The sequence below is a fragment of the Hyaena hyaena genome, unplaced genomic scaffold, assembly GCF_003009895.1.
Source record: "Hyaena hyaena isolate Hyena2069 unplaced genomic scaffold, ASM300989v1 scaffold_4, whole genome shotgun sequence".
Taxonomy (NCBI): domain Eukaryota; kingdom Metazoa; phylum Chordata; class Mammalia; order Carnivora; family Hyaenidae; genus Hyaena; species Hyaena hyaena.
The window spans coordinates 2,183,991-2,205,174 of record NW_024080636.1 but is presented as its reverse complement, the minus strand read 5'-3'; the positions used below and the strand labels follow the sequence as shown (position 1 = coordinate 2,205,174).

At 54.8% G+C, this 21,184-nt stretch overlaps 1 protein-coding gene across 1 annotated transcript in view; it reads right to left on the bottom strand.

Annotated features, from left to right (window-relative positions):
• Positions 1–323: 323 nt before the first annotated feature.
• Positions 324–21,184, bottom strand: part of ACO2 (aconitase 2) — a 53,844-nt gene continuing 32,983 nt past the window's right edge. Inside the window, exons 3-18 of the mRNA XM_039234932.1 lie at positions 17,605–17,863; positions 14,319–14,411; positions 11,014–11,172; positions 10,642–10,792; positions 9,408–9,512; positions 8,359–8,450; positions 7,259–7,364; positions 5,922–6,079; positions 5,629–5,702; positions 5,087–5,198; positions 3,921–4,043; positions 3,511–3,666; positions 2,342–2,533; positions 1,768–1,900; positions 1,197–1,318; positions 324–828 (exon numbers count right to left, since the gene is read on the bottom strand). Coding sequence (XP_039090863.1) covers positions 691–828; positions 1,197–1,318; positions 1,768–1,900; positions 2,342–2,533; positions 3,511–3,666; positions 3,921–4,043; positions 5,087–5,198; positions 5,629–5,702; positions 5,922–6,079; positions 7,259–7,364; positions 8,359–8,450; positions 9,408–9,512; positions 10,642–10,792; positions 11,014–11,172; positions 14,319–14,411; positions 17,605–17,863 — 2,173 coding nt within the window. The 3' untranslated portion in view covers positions 324–690. The remainder of the gene's footprint in view (positions 829–1,196; positions 1,319–1,767; positions 1,901–2,341; positions 2,534–3,510; positions 3,667–3,920; positions 4,044–5,086; positions 5,199–5,628; positions 5,703–5,921; positions 6,080–7,258; positions 7,365–8,358; positions 8,451–9,407; positions 9,513–10,641; positions 10,793–11,013; positions 11,173–14,318; positions 14,412–17,604; positions 17,864–21,184) is intronic.

The window sequence follows — 21,184 nt, the reverse complement described above, 5'->3', positions numbered from 1 at the left end:
GTGCTAAGGGGCAGGGAACAGTACACGTCCTAGACCGGCTGTGACCTTGGACAAGGTGGCCTCTGAGAAGGGGTCCGTGCCCCGCCTTGGGGTGTTCGGAGGGCTGACTCCACACCCAGGGGAAGCCATGTGGGGGAGGCTCCACTGTGGGCGGAAGTGGGTTAGGGCAGGGCACTCAGAAACCGTGGGAAGTCACCTCTCACGGATCCTCTGCTACACGTGGCAGGTCAGCCATGGCGTGGTAGTGGGAGCCCCTGCTCACTGGCCACAAAGACCCACCCCTGGAGCTGGGAACGGTACAGACACCACCACTCACACACCGGAACAGTCACTGAGTTTGGATTCTTATTTTCCTCATATGAGCGTAAGTTTCTTTAAAATCTTTGAGCCACCAGTGAAAGGATGAGACGGGAAGAAAACTTTAGATGGGAGTCTTGTCATCAAAAATAAATACAGTTGCATGGAGTTGCTCAAGATCTGAATCAGACTAAAAATGGGAAGACAGGGCTGGAACATTCTTTTAAGAACCTTGCCCCCACCCAACCGTGTGTCCCTCTGCCGGCTGAGGGAAGGGAGGGCAGGAGGCCAAGGCTGGATGGGGGCAGATCCAGTTCTGATGACGCGCAGACTGCCCCGGGGACCCTGGAGCTGGGTCCACAGAGTAGGCGGACAGGGTGGCGTGGCCGGACCTTACTGCTGCTGCAGCTCCTTCATCCTGTTCAGGGCGCTGCCGGCACGGAACCACTCAATCTGGGTCTCGTTGAAGGTGTGGTTCAGGAGGATGGTCTCCTGCGTCCCGTTGGGGTGCTTGATGATGCATTTCAGGGGCTGAGAGGGAGGGGGAATGGCTCTTAGGAACAGGACCCTTGGTTCTGCTGGAGAGTCAGAAAGGTAGGGCACTCCCAGAGTGGACCGGCAGGCAGACCCAGGTCTGGGCCAGGTCTGAGCTGGAGTGGCCGTGGTCAGACCCAAAGGCAGAACTCTCCGGGCCACGTGGGCCCTGCCAAGCCTGAGCTGGCACGCCCTCTGTCTCTGGGAAGACACCTCCTTTCTGAGGGGGGTGCCTGGAGAATTTAAGGGCCCTACCAGCTGGAACAAAGGCTCATGGGAGCAGTAAGTGGGGCCAGAAATGGGTGTAGAAGGAAGGGAAGCGAAGTGGCTGTCCCCGGCCCACCCTCCTTCCCTGGCCCCCTGACCTTGCCAGGAGCGAAGTCTTTCAGGCCCTCGATGGTCAGCTTGTCCACGGGGTGAATCTTATTGTAGTCGGCCGGGTCAGCAAAGGTGAGGGGCAGCAGGCCCTGCTTCTTCAAGTTGGTTTCTAGAAGGCAGAGCCAATCCTCTCTGCAGAGGAAACCTCACCAGCCCAGAGAGCGTCCTCTTCTAAGCCCAGTGAGGGCTCTGGGAGGGGCACCCTAGCCTGCCCTCTGGGGTCCTCCAGCGAGAACCTGCTGTAGGCATGCTGGTTTGGGTCTTGGCCTTCCTGACACACATTCACGATCAGAAAACCATCTGACCATGTGCCGTGGATTCCAGTTGCTTGGGTCTGCAGGTTTGGAAGCAAGACTGGGGCTTCCCGAGATGGGAAGCTGTGGGCACCACACTCGACACGACTCACAAGGGGTAGAGACTGTGGTGGGAAACAGGAGCTACGGACATGGCCTGGAAAGCAGGCGTGTGGCTTCAGGGCTGACTCGGCCACCAGCAGGTTGGGTGACCTTGGGCGGCCCGTACAGGAAGTGGGTGTGGCTGGACCCGGCTCTAGCTTACCATGGATCCTGGCGAAGCTCTTGGTGATGATGGCCCGGCCCCCAAGGTGGCGAGGCTCCAGTGCTGCATGCTCCCGGCTCGAGCCCTCCCCGTAGTTCTCGTCTCCAATCACCACCCACCGGATACCGTGTTTCTGTCAGGCAAGCGAGGAGGGTATGAGGGCGAGGAGGCAGTGACCCCTTGCCTGCTGCCCCTGGGCTTCCTGAGGTTCACAGGTCAGGTGGCTAAAAAGGTCCCTCCTTACCCGTTCCCCAAGGAGGGGCTGGTGAGATCAGAGGTGAATTAGGCCCAAATCAGGCCCTGAGGGGACACAGGTGACCAGACACAGGCCCTGGCCATCTGGAAGAGGCCCTGGGAGGTGGTGCAACCTACCCATGAGTGCTCAGCGTGGAGGCAGGCTTTCAGGGGAAGGCCACAGTGTGGGACTGGAGCCCAGAGCAGGCGTGTACGGGGATGACACAGGAGCGCCCCCACAGCACCAGGGCGTCCTTCAACTGCAGAGCTGTTGGTGCGGGGTCCTGGAAAGCACCCCTTCCGTGCACCCCCACCCCTGCCCCTATGGACCGGGACCCACCTTGTAGTAGCGGGCAGTGTCCGGGACAGGGCCAAACTCCTGGGTGACAGCATTGCGCACGGAGTTGGCCTTGCCGTTTTCGATGTTGATGGCACCGATAAGTAGGTTATTGGAGATGTTGTCCAGGTGCCCACGGAACTTGAGCCAGGGGCCGGCAGCGGAGATGTGGTCAGTGGTACACTTCCCTTTGACCTTGGGTGGGTAACGAGAGAACTAAGGTCAGGGTGTGCCGTGTGCATAAGTGGATGAAGGGAGAAGCCCTCCTGCAGGCAGGCAGCAGGCCCAGCAGCCGGCCCCAGGAAGGGTGACAAGAACAGCGGCTTTGGCTTTGGACACTAGGTCTGCAGGCCTGGTGCTGCCACACTTTGTCCACGAGGGCTCAGGCAAGACCGTCACCTACCCTTCAAAGGCCCTGTGGTGCTCAGGGGCTTGTCCAGGACAGGGCACTCACAAGGACAGAGGCTGGACAGGCAGGGCAGGGGTGTCTGCTCACTCACGCTCAGACCCAGGTCCCCACGTAAGTGGTGCCCAGGCTGGAATAAGCTACTGACCTCATGCTGGACACAGAGAAGCCCAAGGATGTGTCCTGCTCCTGGCTGGTGACCAGCTTTTTCTATCATGCGGGCTTAATACTGGCTGTGTCACTGCCTGGAGACTCTTAGTAAACAGCGTGAATTCATGTCTGACGGGTTTAAGGGCTCCGGCCGCACCAGAGCCTTGTGTCTGCTCAGCTCCCACACACGGGCCATGCGAACTAATGCCCAAGGGTGCGAATGAGGGGTTGATGGCTTTTGGAGCCTATCTGGTCAAGCCAGAGGCGCGGACCCTGCTGTGCAAGGTCATGTGTGCCCTTCCTGCCCTCCCTGTGCTGCATCCACTGCCTGTGGCCGCCGGAGGGGGCCATCACCAGCTGCAGCAGATGGCCGAGAGCCCCAGACACAGCTGGCCAGATCCAGCCCGGCCTGGCACCGGGCGGTGGAGACGGGGCTGTGGATACCCTGGCTCCTCTCTCAGCAGCCACGCCTCCCTCCCTCCCCCAACCCTGGTCCTGACCTTCCTCCCTGGGGCCCAGGCGAGAACACGTGATTTCACAGCCCTTCCTGCTGCCAAGGGGAGGGCCCCCTGACAGGCTGGGACCGTTCTCCCCATCCCCCGCCCGTGTCGCTGACCTTGATGAGGATTTGCAGGTCCTCCAGGTCTTTGCCATCCCACTTGTCAAAAGGCTCCAGGAGCTGCAGGCGCTGGCTGGTGGGGCTCACATCCACTCGCTGCCCGCTGCTGTCCTTGGGAGGGTGCTGGTAGGTGTCCTGCCCAGGGTCAAACTCCTGCAGGAGACAGGGACGTGCTGGGTGCCGAATCCTCAGTCCTCACGCGGACGGGCTCTTGTGTGCCCCATACCTTCCCCTCTGGTGCAGAGCTGCCTCATTCTTGCTAACTGTGCCATCCTGCCTGCCCGGGGGGGGTGACAGGGCCAGGAAGCTGGCATGCTGGGAAGGAGTGCCTTGGCCACACAGCAACAGGCAGGGGCCCACGGCAGGCCTGCAGCAGCTAACAGCACTGGGTGGCAGTGCCTGCTCACCGCTCGGGGAAGCTCGTCTGCATCTGGGGCCTCCAGCTTGAATTTCTTGCCATCCTTGCCTGTCAGGAAGTCGGTCTCTGGGTTGAACTTGAGGGTGCCTGCAATGGCCAGGGCTGTGACAATCTGGAATGGAGGCGGACCACTGCTGGTTAGTACCAAACACCACTCCCATCCCCGACCCTGATGGGAGCCCAGACATAAACTGAGAAGAGCCCATGTATATGTAAGCTCTCCACAGTTCGGTCCTCCCTACAGAGGCCAAAACTGCAAGAACATCTCTGGGAGTGCGGGCCACTGGGCCTGGACCTCCGTGACTTCCTCAGGGATAGTCTCTCCCCTCAGGGGCATGCGCCTGGCACAGAAACAATGCTGTGACAAAAATGTTCCTAAATGGGCAGCAGAAGGGGCACCTGGGTGGCTCACTTGGTTAAGTGTCTGGCTTCATTCAGGTCATGATCTTGCGGGTTCACTGAGTTCGAGCCCCGCCTCAGGCTCACTGCTGACAGCTCAGAGCCTGGACCCTGCTTCGGATTCTGGGTCTCCCTCTCTCTTTGCCCCTCCCTCCCCCTCTTGCATTCTGTCTTTCTCAGAAATAATTTAACATTAAAAAAGGGCAGCTGAAGCAATGGACGGCACCACCTCTTCACTTATTTTTAGCAAGTAAAAGTATTTCTGGAACACTCCTTTAAAAAGACAAGAAAGACTGGCCATGTGCTGACAACGGCTGAGGCCGGGAGCACTTGGCTCAGTGGATGTTCATCATAACAACAAGAGGCCCTTTCCAGACTTGCTCACGTAATCCCGAGAGGACCCGGGGCACAGAGAAGGAAAGTGACTTGGCCAAACCCATCCAGCCAGGAAGAGGCAAGGCTGGCATTTGTCCTGGGTGATGATTCCAAGCTCCCGCTTAGGACCATAGCTGGGCCAAACAAGCAGCTGGGGCTCCTGGGACGTGAGGGGGCCAGGCAGGGAGCACCGAGGAAGTAGGACGCCTGAGCCCTGTGGCTCTAGGTTTCTGCCCAGACAACCTCTTGCTCTGTGATGCCAACCCTCCCTCAACAGCCCCACGGGTCAGACACCCTGTTCCAGACTGTTTCCCCCACTGACCCGCCAGGGGCAGGGTCCCAGAGGCAGTCCCGGGCTATGGCCGGGCTGCGCAGTCTCACCTCTGGGGACGTGACGAAGGCATGGGTCTCAGGGTTTGCGTCATTGCGGCCTGTGAAGTTCCTGTTGTAGGAGGTGACGATTGTGTTCTTCTCCCCCTTCTTGATGTCCTTTCTGCCAGGTCAGAGATAGGGTTAAGTGTGTCTGCCTGAGTCACCTCCTCCCTGGGACTCAGGCATATAGAGCAGGAGGGAAGCTGGGAGATCACAGGGGTTTGCCTGAGACCGCACCTAAGACAGGGAGCCCAGACTGAAGCCTGAGTTTCCTGTCCTGGGGCCACTGCTTCCTTTCAAATGTTTCCATCTGAGCCCCTGGCTGCATCTGGCTTCAGCCAGCAGCCCAGTCAATCTCACGGCAGGGCTCTTCCTCTTGCTTCCAGCCCAACTTTCCAGTCCTGCCTAGAAAAGTCTAGTGTGCAACAGCCCCGGAAGCTACAGGCCTGGGGCTGAGTCTCTTCTCATCACCCAGTAATGTTTCCCCTCAACAGCTGGGGCTCCATACCCCAGGACACCAGGGGCTGTCCCATCGAAGGTGTGCCTCTCACCTGTCCCACTGGCCAATGCAGGGGCCACAGGCATTGGCCAGGACGATGCCGCCCACTTCCCTTAGGATTTGTGCCTGCGGAAGAGAGGATGGGGAACTGTCAGGGGCAGGCTGGTGGCTGATGGGAAAGGCTGGTTTGGCAGCCTGAGGGATGAAGAGCTGTACCGGAACCCCAGGGTGGCTGTGGGGCACCTGTACCCACCCCGGCTGACAGGACTGTGGCTTGTCCTGCCTGAAGTCACACTGCTCAGCGGTGGGGAGGAGGAGCCAGGGGCCGGGGGAGTGGGCACTCACATAGCCATCCCGCTCAATGGTGGCCCGGATCTGCTCAGAGCCCGGTGTGATGGTGAACTGGGACTTGCACTTAAGTCCATGAGCCAGCGCCTGCCTGGCCACGGCTGCCGAGCGCCCCATGTCCTCATAGCTGGAGTTGGTGCAGCTGCCGATCAGACCTGGTACATTGTGGGTAGTGAGGCCAGGAGTCAAGATCAGAGGTCTCCACCTGACATCAACTATCTAGACTTGGTCAAGAGTTCACCAGCTGTGCTGGGCCTGGGGCTGTTCTAAACGGAGAGAACTTGGAAGCAATCCAGCTGCCTAACAATAAAGGACGGGCTGCTCTGTGGCCCAGCCACTCAAGGGAAGACGATGTGCCAGTGAAATGACACGAACACTGAATCAGAGGGCTCACTCCAGAATATTAACAGTGACCACGGCTGGATGATGGCTTTTAAGAGATGCTAATTTTCCTCTACTTTTGAATATTCTCTGTTTTTTAATTGCTTTATAATCAGGGAGAAAGAGAATTATTTTCAAAAATGTATGACAGTTATCCAAAAAGTAAAGACTGGATGACATCACACATTGTTTACAGATATCAACAGTCTCATCAGAACAGCAATTTATTTATAATTAAATCACCAACACTTAAAAATATTCACTTAATCTGAGAAGGGTGAACATGTTACACAGCACTTGTTTTGTGCCGGACACTAAACAAAGCTCTTTGCACATATTAACTCATCACCTCTCCCAACATCATTAATGGGTAAATACAGTATCGCCCTCATTTTACAGACAAGGGATCAAGGCACAGGTAGGTCAGGTAACTTGCTCAGAGTCACCCAACGATGTAGCACCGGAGCCTCCTTCCAAGCGAGGCCACCTGGCTTCAGGGTCCATGCTCCAGTCACACTGTACTGTGACAGGAGCAGGGGCCCGTCATCCCAACGTGCTAGTGTATCTTTGTAATGTGAAATCAGGCAACAAGGGATGCTGAAGTTGTTGTGAACAGGGATGTAAACAGGGATGATGAAGTGTTTGTAAAGCAAAAACAGACACACATCAGCATGTACACACACACTCAAACAGTGTACCTCAAAGAACTCGTAGAGCTGGTTTCTGGTTGGGGGTTAAGATTAGGAGTCTTTAAAAATTTGTTCTGTCAACATGTTCTACAATAAGCATGTTTCTTTTATACCAAGAAAAGGTAATTTTTTTTAAAAAGCCATAAGGAAGGAAACAACTATTTGAGAAAGTGCCTGGTACCTTTAGAAAGCGCTCAGTGGTAAGCACATGGTTAACCCAGTGGTCTGGAGGCCTGTTAAACCCACAGGGTGCAAGGTACTCACCCACTCGGATGTCCAGAGGCCATCCTTCCTTCTCTGCCACAGTGCCCACCTCTGCTACGGGGTGAGCCAGGTCGGGGGTGAAGGGCCCATTGATGTGAGGCTTCAGCTGAAGGAACAGAGGGAAAGGGGAGGGGTTAAATCTGTTCTTCAGAGGCTGCCTGACTCCCACTCAACCAAGTCCTCACAGAGGACCCGGAAGGCCTACTTATGGCTCAAACCTCAACCCAGGAAAACACCCAAGCAGTGGGCTCTATACAAGCGCCAGCTCCAGGATCCCTCCAACCCCGTAAAGCTGGTATCCTCTCCATTCTGCCGATGGAGATTGCGTGCCTTGCTCAAGGTCACAGAGCTAGGAGGTGGCAAAGGCATGGAATAAGTCAAGGAGGTCAACTTCGTAAGTCCATTATCTCCTACAATGTGATGCTTCTCTAATCTTATGACAAATATAGACCTAAAGCCAGGTACTTTGTGATAATACCAAAACATGCAAACACTTAGCAAAGTGCCTGGCACACCAGCTCTCGATATTCTCAATTATTACTATGTGAACTGATGCATTCAATTCCCGTGGCCACTTGAGATTTTACACATGATAAACTAAGGCCCACAGAGGTTGAGTAACTTGTTCAGCGTCACAGGCTTAAGTGGCAGAGTCAGGACTTAGGATTTGAATTCATGAAGACTGGCTTCAGGGCCTAAACCCTCAAGCACTCCACTTTGCGGCTTCTGCTCCTCCAGCCTGCCTTCCCTCTGGCCTTCCAGATGCTTACTGTGGCCTGCAGGTCTCAGGGTGCCAGACCCTGCCCAGGCCTGGGAACCTTGGGCCGTGACTCTGAATTCTGACAAAACAAACTCCAGGGCAAAATTGTGGTTTCGGCTAACGCTGAGGTGGACATAAATTGAGCCAGTTTCTGAATCGCCAGCCACAGCCAACACTCCCACCCAACCGCAGCCTGATTTGGGCAGCAGTGTGCAGGGGCACTGGGGAACCAAAGGCCCTCAGACTCCTATGAATGGGCAGACAGGACCCAGCAGGGGTCCCCACATGGGGCCTGAATGCCCCACTCTCAAAAATTCCTTGGTCCCACCTCCTTCCTTACCTCATTGAGGTTAATTTCAATCAGTTGGTCATAATGGCATCCCGGGTCAGGTACCAAGTGATCCTTATATTCATCAGCTAGTTTGGCAATGTCTGAAATCAGTAAGGGAAGGAGATTAAAGCATGTGGAACAGAAAATAGTCATGAGACAGACAGAATGACCAACCGACTGACTATCCATCCATCCAAGCCAGTTACCTGGCACCTGTTAAACCGGACCCTGGACACTGAGCAGACAAAGAAACAATAAAAACAGCACAGGACACAGTGCCTGCCCTCAAGGACCATGCAATCTAATGAAGGAGCTATCAATGAACTGGTATGATATGATACAACAGACACACACACAGGGACACAGAAGCAGCAACCAAGGTTCACAGTCAGGGAAGGCTTCCTGGAGATGAGAAGTGTTGAGTTTTGAAGAAGTTACTTGACAATGAAAGAGAGGCACAGGACTTCCAGGTAGGACTTCGTGTGCTCAGCACTTGGATGCAACTGGACAAGCTGTCCCCGTGACCCTCTGCCTCTGCTTCCACCAATTACCCTTGCTCATCTCCCTTCCGGAGCTCCAATTATCCCTCCCACAGGCCCTATTTCTTCCTCTGAGCCTTAAAGAAGCCAAGCTAGAACCTCAGGGAAACTGTGGGGGAGGCTGGGAAAGTGGTTCTGGTTCCAAATGTTTTTTTCCTTCTCCCAGGCAGGAATCATAAACAGACCCGTGTCATTCCTGCAGCTTCCTGTAGGGGGCACCAGGGACCAGACCAAAAAGACCCCACACTTTGCCCTCCTTTCAGGTGAAACTAAATTCCAATCTCAAGGCAGGGGGATTTCAAAGTTAGATGCCAGGTCCTTTGAGAAGCTGTTGGAGCTGCAGACACACTACTCAGAAACACATAACACACATAACTTCATACCCCTTTGGGGGCTTCTCAGGGCCTCTAAAGCCAATCTGGAAACACCAAAGACCCCTGCCCTAAAGGGAAAGGTGTAGCTCAAGGGTCTCCATGCAACATGACTGCTCTGAGGACCGTCCTGCCCCCGCTGGCTCACCCTCCCGGCCTGTCTTGCTCAGGTACTTCTTCATCCTGTGGTTGTAAGGGAATACTGACGTGGTGGCCCCGATCTCTGCGCCCATGTTGCAGATTGTCGCCATGCCTGTAGAGGAACAGAGCTGGTGAGGCTGGCCTAGCAGCTGGATATGGGCCCTATATACCTGCCAGGTGTGCACACGCATCTTCACACCAGGGAGCTGGGGTCACTCCTTCCCTCGCTTATGCAGCCATCTAGTGGCAGCAAGCAGACTCGCCCCTCGTGGCCCACAGTTAAAACCAGGGCCAGCGAAGAGAACACAAGGTTCAGCCCCTACCTTCCGGGTTCTAGTTCCAGGCCCTTACTGTGTCCATCTTGCAGGTGAGGGAACTGGCTCAGAGAGGTCCAAGGTCATGCCATAAAGCAAATGCAAGTGCTGCCGTTCAGGTCTGGATCCACCTGCCTGACGTCCAGGCGTGCCCTCTTTCAGCCACACCACAGTGTGATGTGGAAGTGTCTCTGAGTCTCAAGTTTTCCAGCAATAAGACTGGAAAGATGTCCACTGTCCTGACCACAGAGCCTCACACAGATATGGCGCACCTTACAGATATCCTGTCTCTTGAGGTTTCTGCGACATGGAACCACGCTTGTTATCAACTTCGGAACTGAGCTGTCCCATGGTAGTAAGGGCTACCTGTATGAGGGAGCCCCGGTCTCTGGAGATGCAAGAGCAGCTGAACAGGAGCCCTGTGGGCCGCTGTGGGGCTGAGGCAGGCACCGGGGGAAGTCTGGACCAGACCATCCCTGAGGCTTATTCCAAGTCTTCCTGCATAGCCTGAGGGCCCAGGCATTGAGGCCAGGTCACCCAGAGTGATGAGAAGGGGCCCACTGCTACTTGGTCTCACAGCCTAGGAGGTGATAAGTCTAATCCAAGGAAATTGAGTGAGGCTCCAGGGAAGATGTGGGGCCGAATGAAGCCCTGGTTTGGATTCCCCATTCCACTACCCCCATCCTCTCTGGGATTCCCTTTCTGGATCACCCCAAGCAGCAGGGAGGTACCTGCCTGACACTGGAAGAGGCCAAGATCTCTTAGACTAGAGGAACCTAATCTCCCCCCACCTCTAAGTGTCCATCAAGTCCCCAGACTAGATGGATACTCAGGGGAAGGCCACTGACTCCTTCCATGGACCAACTACTATAGCCCCATCAGGCCCTACACAGGCTGCAGGCCACGTTGCACACCCGCCCTTCTCACCAGTGCAGGAGATGGAGTCTACGCCAGGCCCGTGGTACTCCACAATGGCGCCCGTGCCACCCTTCACTGTGAGGATACCCGCCACCTTTAGGATCACGTCTTTGGGGGAGGTCCAGCCGGAGAGCGAGCCCGTCAGCTTCACACCAATCACCTTGAATAGGAGGGGGGACAGCAGTAACAGGCACTATGTGCCATGCTCCAGCCAGGAAGCCAAAGCATCTGCCTGCCAGATCCCCATTTCTGCTTATTTACCCCAGCCTGTCCCTGCAAAGAGACTGGGGTCTGAACTATTCCCTCATCCCTTTTGGGGTCTCACAGGCTCCCATTCATCCCCACCAACCACCCCTGAAAGAACGCTTCCCCACTCCTCACCTTGGGGCACTTCAGCTCCCAGGGGATGCCAGCCATGACATCCACTGCATCAGCACCCCCAACTCCGATGCAGATGCCCCCCAGGCCACCGCCATTGGGGGTATGGGAATCAGTACCAATCAGAAGAACCCCAGGGTATGCATAGTTTTCCAGAATGATCTGGAAAAAAGCAAAACAAACCCAAGATTTTCAGCTTACAAGCTGTCATCAGAGAATAGAGGTGGGGACCAAGAGGGGTCTGCAAAACTGCCCCCCGGGCCATCCCCAGGCACACCTCCAGGACAGGGCCCCTCGTGAGTGGCTGTAACCCGAGCAAAGGAGGTCAGAGAAGCGAACGGTTCCATGAACGGTCAGGCCTGACTATCATGGAAACCCCAGGGCCCCTGGCCTGGGACGGACCTCTCCCAGCACACCCAGCAAGGTGCAAGTGGTACTGACTCTCGGAACACAGAGAATTAGAAGACTGGTTTCTCCCCAGGAGGGCGGCAGCTGGCTGGGAGAAAAGGCCAACACGGCGGAAACTCTGAACAAACAACTGTTGGATAGGACACTGCTCAGCTGTTTCATTTCTCTGGCCTCCTTGCCCCGGCCACAAACGAAGATTTAAAACTAGTTAATCTTGGGGCGCCTGGGCGGCTTAGTGGGTTGGGCATCTGACCCCAGCTCAAGTTATGATCACATAGTTTGTGGGTTTGAGTCCCACATGGGGCTCTGTGCTGACAGCTCAGAACCTGGAGCCTGCTTCAGATTCTGTATCTCCCTATCTGCCCCTCCCCTGCTCACACTCTGTCTCTATTAAAAAAAAAAATAGACATTAAAAAAATAAGATAAAATAAAACTAGTTAATCTCTAAGGCTCCTCAAGGTGTTAAAAGTTTGATCCATGAAGACCAGACACACAGAATTCAGTGTGGTCTACAGAGTACAGACCAGGAACATGGCCCATGTCCAAAAGGGAGAGGGACCTTGGGTCTGTACTAAGGAAAGCGTCACAATGAAGTTGGCTGAGCCAGTGACCTCTGTGGTCAGCCGGATATGGCTGTGTGGATGGGGGTGTGGGTGAGGGATTAGTGTACTTTAGTCTGGACTAATATCTAGAACATAAATCTGGAAATTCAGCCACCCTTGGGGTGCCCCAGCTGGCTCAGTGGGTACAGCATGCAACTCTTGATCTCAGGGTTGTTAAGTTTGAGCCCCATGCTGGGTGTAGAGATTACTTAAAAGAACAAGATCTTTTTTTTTTTTTTTTTTAACTTTTTAATGTTTTTTTAAAAATTTATTTCTGAGAGGGGCGCCTGCGTGGCTTAGTCGGTTAAGCGTCCGACTTTCGCTTAGGTCATGATCTCGTGGTTCGTGGGTTCGAGCCCCACGTCGGGCTCTGTGCTGACTGCCAGCTCAGAGCCTGGAGCCAATTTCAGAGTCTGTATCTCCCTCTCTCTCTGACCCTCCCCTGCTCACGCTGTCTCTCTCTCTCTCTCCTAGAAATAAATAAAAAATATTAAAAAAAAAATTTATTTCTGAGAGAGAGAGAGAAAGAGAGAGAGAGCATGAGCAGTGGAGAGTCAGAAAGAGAGGGAGACACAGAATCTGAAACAGGCTCCAGGCTCTGAGCTGGCTGTCAGCACAGAGCCCGACGCGGGGCTCGAACCCGCGAACCGTGAGATCATGACCTGAGCCGAAGTCGGACGCCTAACCAACTGAGCCACCCAGGCGCCCCTAAAAGAACAAAATCTTAAAAAACAAAAACTCAGCCTCCATCTGCACAACACATGTGCACGCCAAGGACTCACTCCGCAGCCACCTGGCCCCAGGCCCAGAGCTAGAAGGGAATAAATAAGCCACGGTCTCCATCCCCAGAGTGCGTGGTCGGGTGGGGGAAGCACCTGGCACATCCTGTGGTCATCATGTGAAGGGTCCCACAGAGGACCACACAAGGGGGCTCCAATGCCAGGCACCGGGGAGGACCACACGGGAGCACACGGGGAGGGGCTTCACAGAGGTGACCGAAGGCAGAGATGTGGAGAAGGAAGGACGTGCCAGGCCTGGGCACAGGAGGCTCAGGGCAGAAGGAAAGAGGTTAAGGTTTCACTTGGGAGACTGGTCTGGTAGATTAAAGCTGCCGATGGCCTGACATCAAGGGAGAGAGAAAAGCAAAGCTACACAGAGATCACATGATTCCTGGGAATTTTCTTCCTAAAGGAACAAATCTATCAGGCTGTACACTTAGCTGGTGGCCAGCGGCAGGTGTGAGGTGCCATCATTCATAGCCCCATGAGCTGCCAAAAAGTCCTGGGCATTTGGAATGAGGTGGAAAGGGGGACACCTGGGACTGGGGGGCCCTTCTTGATAAAGTCCGAAGCCGGATCTACCGACTCCCTAGCCCTGCTGTGGAGAGGCTTCCTAGCCCCCGCAGACTGACGGGACCTGACATTCGCAGGCAGTCCCCTCCTGGCAAGGGCAGCGTTTTGAAAGGGCAGAGCAGTGACCCATGGGCTCTGGTTTCAGAGCAGGGCAGTGCTGGGAGCCCACGCAGGGTCGGATTACAGCCTGACTCAGCTCATCTTGAAAGAGGGATGGAGGTGGGGAGAAGGGGCACCTTGGGAAGGTGCGAAGAGTCAGGTCTCTCACGTACGGGATGGATGGCAAAAGGGCACACAAACGAGCGCCCCACACACACCAGTCACCCTGGATGAAAACTGAGCACCTATCTCCTCAGAAACAGGCGCACACAAAATCGCCCATCAGAAGAAAATCCATTCTTCAGGAGACCCCAGAACTGGCAGAAACAGCCACATGACCTATGGTACCTCCATCCTACACGATACCACGAAGGGGTCCAAAAAAAAAAAAAAAGCCCCCGAGGAGCGCTGTGTGCACTGAGGGGAGACTCCTTGGTGTGACAGGAGGCAGGCCGGCAGCACGCAGTGCGGAGCACTGGCTCTGGGGCCAGACTCCTGGGCCAGCCAGCTGTCCCTGGGCATGGGGATTAACTCCTTTGCGCCTCAGTTTCCTCATCTACACAGCGTAGATCATGAACGCACCCACCTCACAGAGTTGTGGTGAACAGTGAGTAACTTAGTATCTGTCGAGTGCCAAGTCTAGTGCCTGCCACACAGAATGTGCCCATCGAATGTGAGGCACCCACGCAACAAGGAATAACATTTGTGGAAAAAAGCAACACAAAAAATAATACAATCCCCCACCCCAACCCTCCCGAGCCTCTGGTCTCCTGTTCTACAGGCCAGGAGATGCTCTCTGGTTCCCTCAGGTCCCCTCCCCCAGAAGGGCAGCCAAGCCCTGCTTTACCTGGTGAATGATTCCAGAGCCAGGCCTCCAGAAGCCCACACCATACTTGGCACCCGCAGTTGCCAGGAAGTTATACACTTCCTGGTTTATGTCCTAGTGAGACAAATCAATAACCAAAGCATGAGTAACATGGTTTGTGTCTGGGACGGCCCTGCTTACCCACCCCCGACTCTGAAATGCTGGCACTATGAAGGCAGGCCCTCTCCTGGAGGTCTTCTACAAATACTTCCAAAAGGGCTTGGATGTTGGCTCAGTCTCAGCTGGCCGGTCTGGGGAGAAAAGCAAGGAAGCAGGGACGGAGCCTCAGTTCTGTGACACCTGGCCAGGGAGCGGTTCTGGAACAAGTCCCTTCCCTACCCTTATCTTAGTTTCCTTATTTGTAGAAGGAACTCAGCTACATCATCTCCAAGGGTCCCTCTGGCACTCAAGTCCTCAGCCAAGGCCAGCAGTGAGGGGCACACCCACCAGGACCATCTAACTGGGATATGGTGTTGGGGGAAGGGACTGTCAAAGGGAAACAGGGGGATCAAGTGGACATTCCAGCTCTGATGTAGCTCGGGCAAGGTGTTGTTTCTCCATCTAAGCCTCAGACGCCTCATTTGAGGCAATTTCAGATTCTGGATATTTACTGAATGCCCACTGCACTAAACATCCTCACAATCCATCCCAAGAAACAGGGAAGGTATTGTCATCAAGGCCATTTTACAGATGGAAAAACCAAGGCTCAAAGGTGAAATATCTTGCTGGAGATCCCAGAATTAAATCCCAGGGTTTGAAACCAGGCCTGTGCAACCACATTGTCTGAGAGCTGCATTCTAATATAAAATAAAGCCACCTCCCCTTATAGGGAAGAGGGCGCCTCACAACACCAGCGTCTGGCATGTTGTAGGGGCTCCCTACTTGATAATGTGTTCGATGGGCCCCAAACGAAAGACTGTCAAATGGACCATGTTCTGAAATGCAGGTTTCGACAAAACAACGGGCCGGGCCGGGCCCACTCTGCCTGGAATTTGAAGGTGACTTCCTCGGTGGGCATGAACGGCTTCCCAGCTCAGCTGATGTGAGGCCAGGGTTTATCGGGAAGACACGGCACACTCCTGGGCGGGGAGACTCAGTGACGAAAGGGATGGGACCATGGCGGGCTGCAAAGGGTCCCAAAGGAGGAACGAGGCAGTGAGACCTGCTGGCCTCTGGGCACGGGAGAGACTCACGCTCCAAGGCAGAGGGACTCGCTGTCACCTCCCTGGGCCCTCAGTAAAACACCCTAAAGACCATGCAACCCCTTTCATCTAAACTCCAGCCCAACCATGTGTCCTTCTAAGGCCCGTCTGGTACCCCAGGCAAAAGAATAGCACACAAAAAACTTGGGGCCCAGAGACATCTCGCTCTGATTAATAATGAAATAAATATGCCAGCTTCTTCCTTCAAATCCGTCACCTGTAACATGGGTACCCAGGGCAGGAGCAGTGGCTGTGTTCTGGGTTGTAAAGAGGCAGGCGTGGCAGAGGACAGAGTTGGGCAGCAGAGTCTCCGGCTAGGTGACCCTGGATAGGTCATTCGGCATCTCTGGGGCCCCGGCCAGAGGGACTCTTTATTTACAAATATATGTCAATCTGACCACACACACACACACACACACACACACCCCTGTGTAAGCCCTTCAGGGACTCCTAGGATGGCGCCCATTGTCCTCAAGTGCCCCCCCCACCCCCCACTCCTACCGCCCTCTCTTCCACCCAGAGCCCCAGCCTCCTGGCCCTCTTTCAACTCCACAAATGCATCCAGTTGCTTCCTGCCTTGAGATCTTTATATACACTGTTCTGCCTAGAATGTTCTTCCTCAAGTTAATACCAGCTTATCTGCAAAGGTTTTTGCTTACATATCACGTCCTAAAGAGGCTGTCCCTTTCCCCCAGAGTCTAAACTGAATGTCTTTCTTACACTCTTACGGTCCTATGTCTTCCCTTCATAACATTTATAAACACTGGCAATTGCCTATTTGTGTGATGATTTAACAGGACTCTCCCTCCTTGTTCAAGAGGGCAGGGCCCCTGTCTTGTTCGCACAGAATCCCCAGCATCTAGCACAGTACCTGATATACAGTTAGTGTTCAATAAACAATCGTCAAATAAACGAGTAACTGAGCCCTGAAATCCTGGATTCTGTGAATCTCATCTCCAGAAGGCAGATTCTGAATCCATAAACGGAGGGCCAGACCCTGAAGGCGGTGGTGGCCCTGCTGGGGGCAGTCATCTCGGGGCGGCTCCCAGCCAAGCCCAGCTCCCCGCACCGCAGGAGCCCCTGGACCGCGACCATCCCCACCGCGGCTGACACGGAAACCTCTGGCCCAGCGGGCTGGGCTTTCAGCTGAGTAGGGAAAGAGCCACCAGCAACCAGGACACAAACTGGCAGGGCAGGGGAGGAAGACAGGGCTCCGGTGGGAAAGCTGAGCGTTTCCCATGGGTCTGAGAGGCGTTAAAGCTCCGCTGACCCTGAAGCTGGAGCACTTTCAAGGGCAGCCTTGCTGGCATTCAGCTCCTGCCAGCGGCGCCCGGGAGGGAGCCCCTTCCACTGCGGGCTGGGGGGTGGGGGTCCAGCGCTGGCAGAGGCACAGGCAGAGGGGCCCCAAGCAGAGCCTGGGGGGAGGAGCAGGACGGGATTTCATTAGGGAGGGTGTGAGGAAGTTAAGGAAAAAACTACTCACCGTGGCATACAGCCCCTGCTACATCGTTAAGCAAACTCCCAGAAGAAAGACCCCGGAGGCCAGTAAGACAGGGCGCTGGGGACATGGCGCTGGCCCCAACCACGTCCCCACGCAGCCGTGGGACCTCAGTGCACAGGGCCTCGGCCACCTCGGATGGACAACGAGCCCCACCACACACCCGCCTCCCTGGTGGCATCCTCGGGGCTTGGCCGAGCGCGTGAGCGAGCGCACAGCTACCCCGGCAGAGAGGGAGCCGCAAATGACCCTCTGCGGAGCAGCTGGCGACCTGTGTCACAGCCTGCTGTTTCTAATGTGACAGAAAAATAACCACACAAAAATACCTACAATGTGGTATGATTAAGGACAATTTGGGTTTTGTTTATTTTTAGGCCTTCTGGGTTTTCTAACATCTTCACAATAAGCAAATGGTATTTTCAGAGTCAGAAAAGAGCAAAGATGTTTTTAAAAAGACTGAACCAAAGAACCTGTTAGAACTGGACAGTGATGCCCAAGCTCAAGGGCTTTGCCTCTCATCCCATGTCACAGCCACCCACCCCCAACCCCGATGCCGCCTTCGGCTCACCTTGGCCCGACGCAGGTCTTTCTCACCCCCAACCTGGGCCTCGATCAGGTGATCGCAGTGGATGGTGGACGGCACTGCCACCTTGGGCAGCCCGCTGCTGATGAACTGCAGCATGGCCATCTGGGCCGTGGCGTCCTGCATGGCCACACGGTCGGGCCGCAGCCGCAGGTACGTCTTGCCCCGCTCGATCTCCTGCTTGGCTGGGTCATCCAGGTGTCCATATATGATCTTCTCTGAGAGGGTCAGAGGCCGGTTCAATCTGCAGGAAGAGGAAGGGGTGCCGGCTGCATGATGCCCTGCCTGCCTCTCTGTCACCTGGCAACTTTGAGGGTGGGCACGAATCCATCCATCTGGCACTCGGCGCTCACCAGGTGCTCCAACATGACTTGATGAATAAGGAATGACAGCATCACCAGAGGTGAGCAGGGTGGACATCTGCCTTTCCAGCATATGGATCACTATTATCTGACGAACACCTACTACATGTGTGCCTCTATTTACCCCTCACTGTATCCCTGTCATTTAGTTAGACAAGCAAGAGGGAAGGGAGGCTCAGCAGACTGGTGGGGATCACTCAAACTCACAGCCAGGGTCTTGCTCTGGATCCTCTAATTCTCTGTCCATGGCCACCTCCCCTGTGCCCTCAGCCCCACTACGGTGCCGAGGATCCCACCAGGAGCCCCCAACCCACAAATGCAGTCTGCTGCTTACGCTACTGTGCTGAAGCCCTTCCCATTAGCCCCCTGGTCCAGCGCCGTTCATCCAGCACTGCTGTCAGCTCTCAACAACAGACACCCCGCTGCCCCCCGCCCCCAGCCCCTCACGAGACTCTCCTCTTAGCCCTACCCCTCCCTTCCCCGTCAGGGCCAAAGTGGCAGTCCGACCCTGGCTCCCGGGGAGGCACATGCCCCTGCCAGGCCTCAGGCGGCCTCCTCCTCGGCAGCCTCCCCCAAGGCCAACTGAGCTCAGTGCAGGTCAACCCTCAACCACCCACCGAGGGTCCCTGCTGCCGCCCATGCAAGCGGGCTGCCCAGTACTGCAGAGCAGCCTCCCCTCTGCCTGCCACAGCTGCCCCGGCTGGACCTCACCCTTTTCCTCCCAAACCTGAGGACTCCCGGGAAGGGGCGCAGTTCCACTCACACCCAACGAGCCAGGAGAGAAAAAAGTATCAGACTAAGGAGTCAGAGGCTCTGGGTTTAGCCCTGACCCTATTACTAAACCCACTGGGTAACCAGAAAAGCCACCACTCTTCTCAAGGAGCTCGCCTCCCCACCTCTGAAGTCCAGGGCTTGGCCTGGACTAAGGTAACAGATGGTGCTCCTTCGGCACTTGTTTTTAAACAGCCTCCCCGAGGTGTACCGGCCAGTCATGAACTGCGCATATTTAAAGGACACCACTTGCGAAGTCTTGACATAGCGACACGCCTGTGAAATCGTCACCACGGTCAAGATAATGAACACATCCCCCAAGCATCCAGTGACCTGCTTTCTGTCACCACAGACTCATTTTCTCAGGGCACTTCCTCTTCACTCAGCACGGCTTGTATGCACGACATCACAGCCTCACGATACAGATGAGGACACGGAAGCCCCGCGAGGTAAGGCAGCCCCAGGTCGTGTGCTGACAAGTGGCAGAGCCAGAATGCAAAGGGCCAAACAGCATGGCTCTGCTCTCCATGCTCTTTATCTATATAGTTTTGTTCTGTTTTGTTTTTAGTAATCTCTACACCCAATGTGGGGCTTGAACTCACAACCCCAAGATCAAGAGTCGCATGCTCCACTGATGGAGCCAGCTGGGCACCCCATCCATGCTCCTTAAATTGCCCCATACTGTCCCTCCATAATGCCTGGAAACTCAGAACCCAGCCTCCAGGAAGTGTTCGACTTCCGTCATTACTGTTATTGCCACTGCCACTGGGACTCTGCTGGGAAAGCAGAGAAACCTCCTTCCGATGACCTGGGTTCTAGCTCCTCACCCCCACATTTATCTAACCCCTCAAGAGCAAGAGCCCCCTAAGGAGCTAGCTCTGTGGGCGATGGCAGAGCAAGTGGCAATTCTGAAAATCTCTACAGTTCCGCTGTCATGAGAACCTTGAATAAAAATAGCACTGGCCTGAGGTACACCATGCCCCGCTTTATGGCAGCATCTCCAAGGCTGGGGTACGGGCAGTGACTCACTGCACAGAGCACAGCCCCCCTTTCTGGGCCCCAGGGGAGATGGAAAATAGCACATGGGCTTTAAAACCAAAGACCTTGACAGCAAATGCCCAAAGTTGTACAAAAAGCCTGACAACGACAAAAGCCTAAGGACATGTTCCTCACCACATTTCCTTAAGGATTAACTAAGGATGGCAAAGTGGGTCCTCTACGTCCATCTGTCCCTCTGCTAAACTGGATGACACAGACCTAGTTTCCCAAGAACAGAACTGGGCTCCTTCTGTCACAAACACAGAATAGAGTTTGGAGAAAGAGTCCCTCTGCAAGTCCCCCGGCCTTCTAAATCTTTTGTATGTTTGTTTATTTGAGAGAGAGAGAGAGAGAGAGAGAGAGCGAGTGCGCGTGAGCGCGAGCGAGAGAGCCACCCAGGGAGAGGCAGAGAGGGAGACACAGAATCTGAAGCGGGCTCTAGATCCTGAGCTATCAGCATAGACCCTGACACGGGGCTCAAACTCAAGAACCACGAGATCATGACCTGAGCTGAAGTTGGATGCTTAACCGACTGAGCTACCAAGGCACCCCAAGTCCCCTGGCCTTCTAAAACAGCCTTATATTTTCTTCCACTGATCTGTTTTGAATAGCCTCACTTCTAACAAGCTCCCAGGTGGTGCTGATGCTACCGACTCACAGACCACACTGGGAGGAACAGGGCCCATACCACTGAACGGGGATCAGGGCCCGGGGGGTTGGTAGTTTAGCTTCCAAGGCGGGGAGCCTGGCTGGGCTGGCTCAGTCGTTGGAGTGTGCGACTTAATCTTGGGGCTATGGGCTCAAGCCCCATGTTGGATGTAGAAGTTACTTAAAAATAAAATATTTTTAAAATAAGTGAATAAAAGCTTCCAAAATGATTCCAACGTGCGGCCTAGACGAAACCCAAGAGAATGCTAGAACAAACACTGGGAGGCAATGGAGCCAGACAGACCTGGCTTGAGTTTGGGTCCAACCACTCAATAGATGTAGGACCTCAGACCGGGTACTTCCACGATCTGACACTAGATTTCCTTACCTGCAAAATGGGGAAATAGATATAACAACAACCAGTAGGGGTTGTTGAGAAGACAAGAAACGTATGTGAAGTGCCTAGAATAAACTGCACACTCAGGAAGCCACTATTATTACAGTTGTCCTTGACGACCATTAGTCAGTTCTTACTATAATTAGGTGATGCCATGCGGGAGGCTGCTAGAGATAAAGACGACGACGGTCCCTACCCTTAAAACCAAAGTGAGGACACTAGTACAGAAGAAGCAAAGTGGCAGCAGCAAGGGAGCGTGGGAGTATGGTCAGAGCATGGGCCAAGGGCAGGGAGACTCACTGTGTGGCCCTGGGCAAGCTGCTTCTCCACCTGAGCCCGTCCCTCAGCT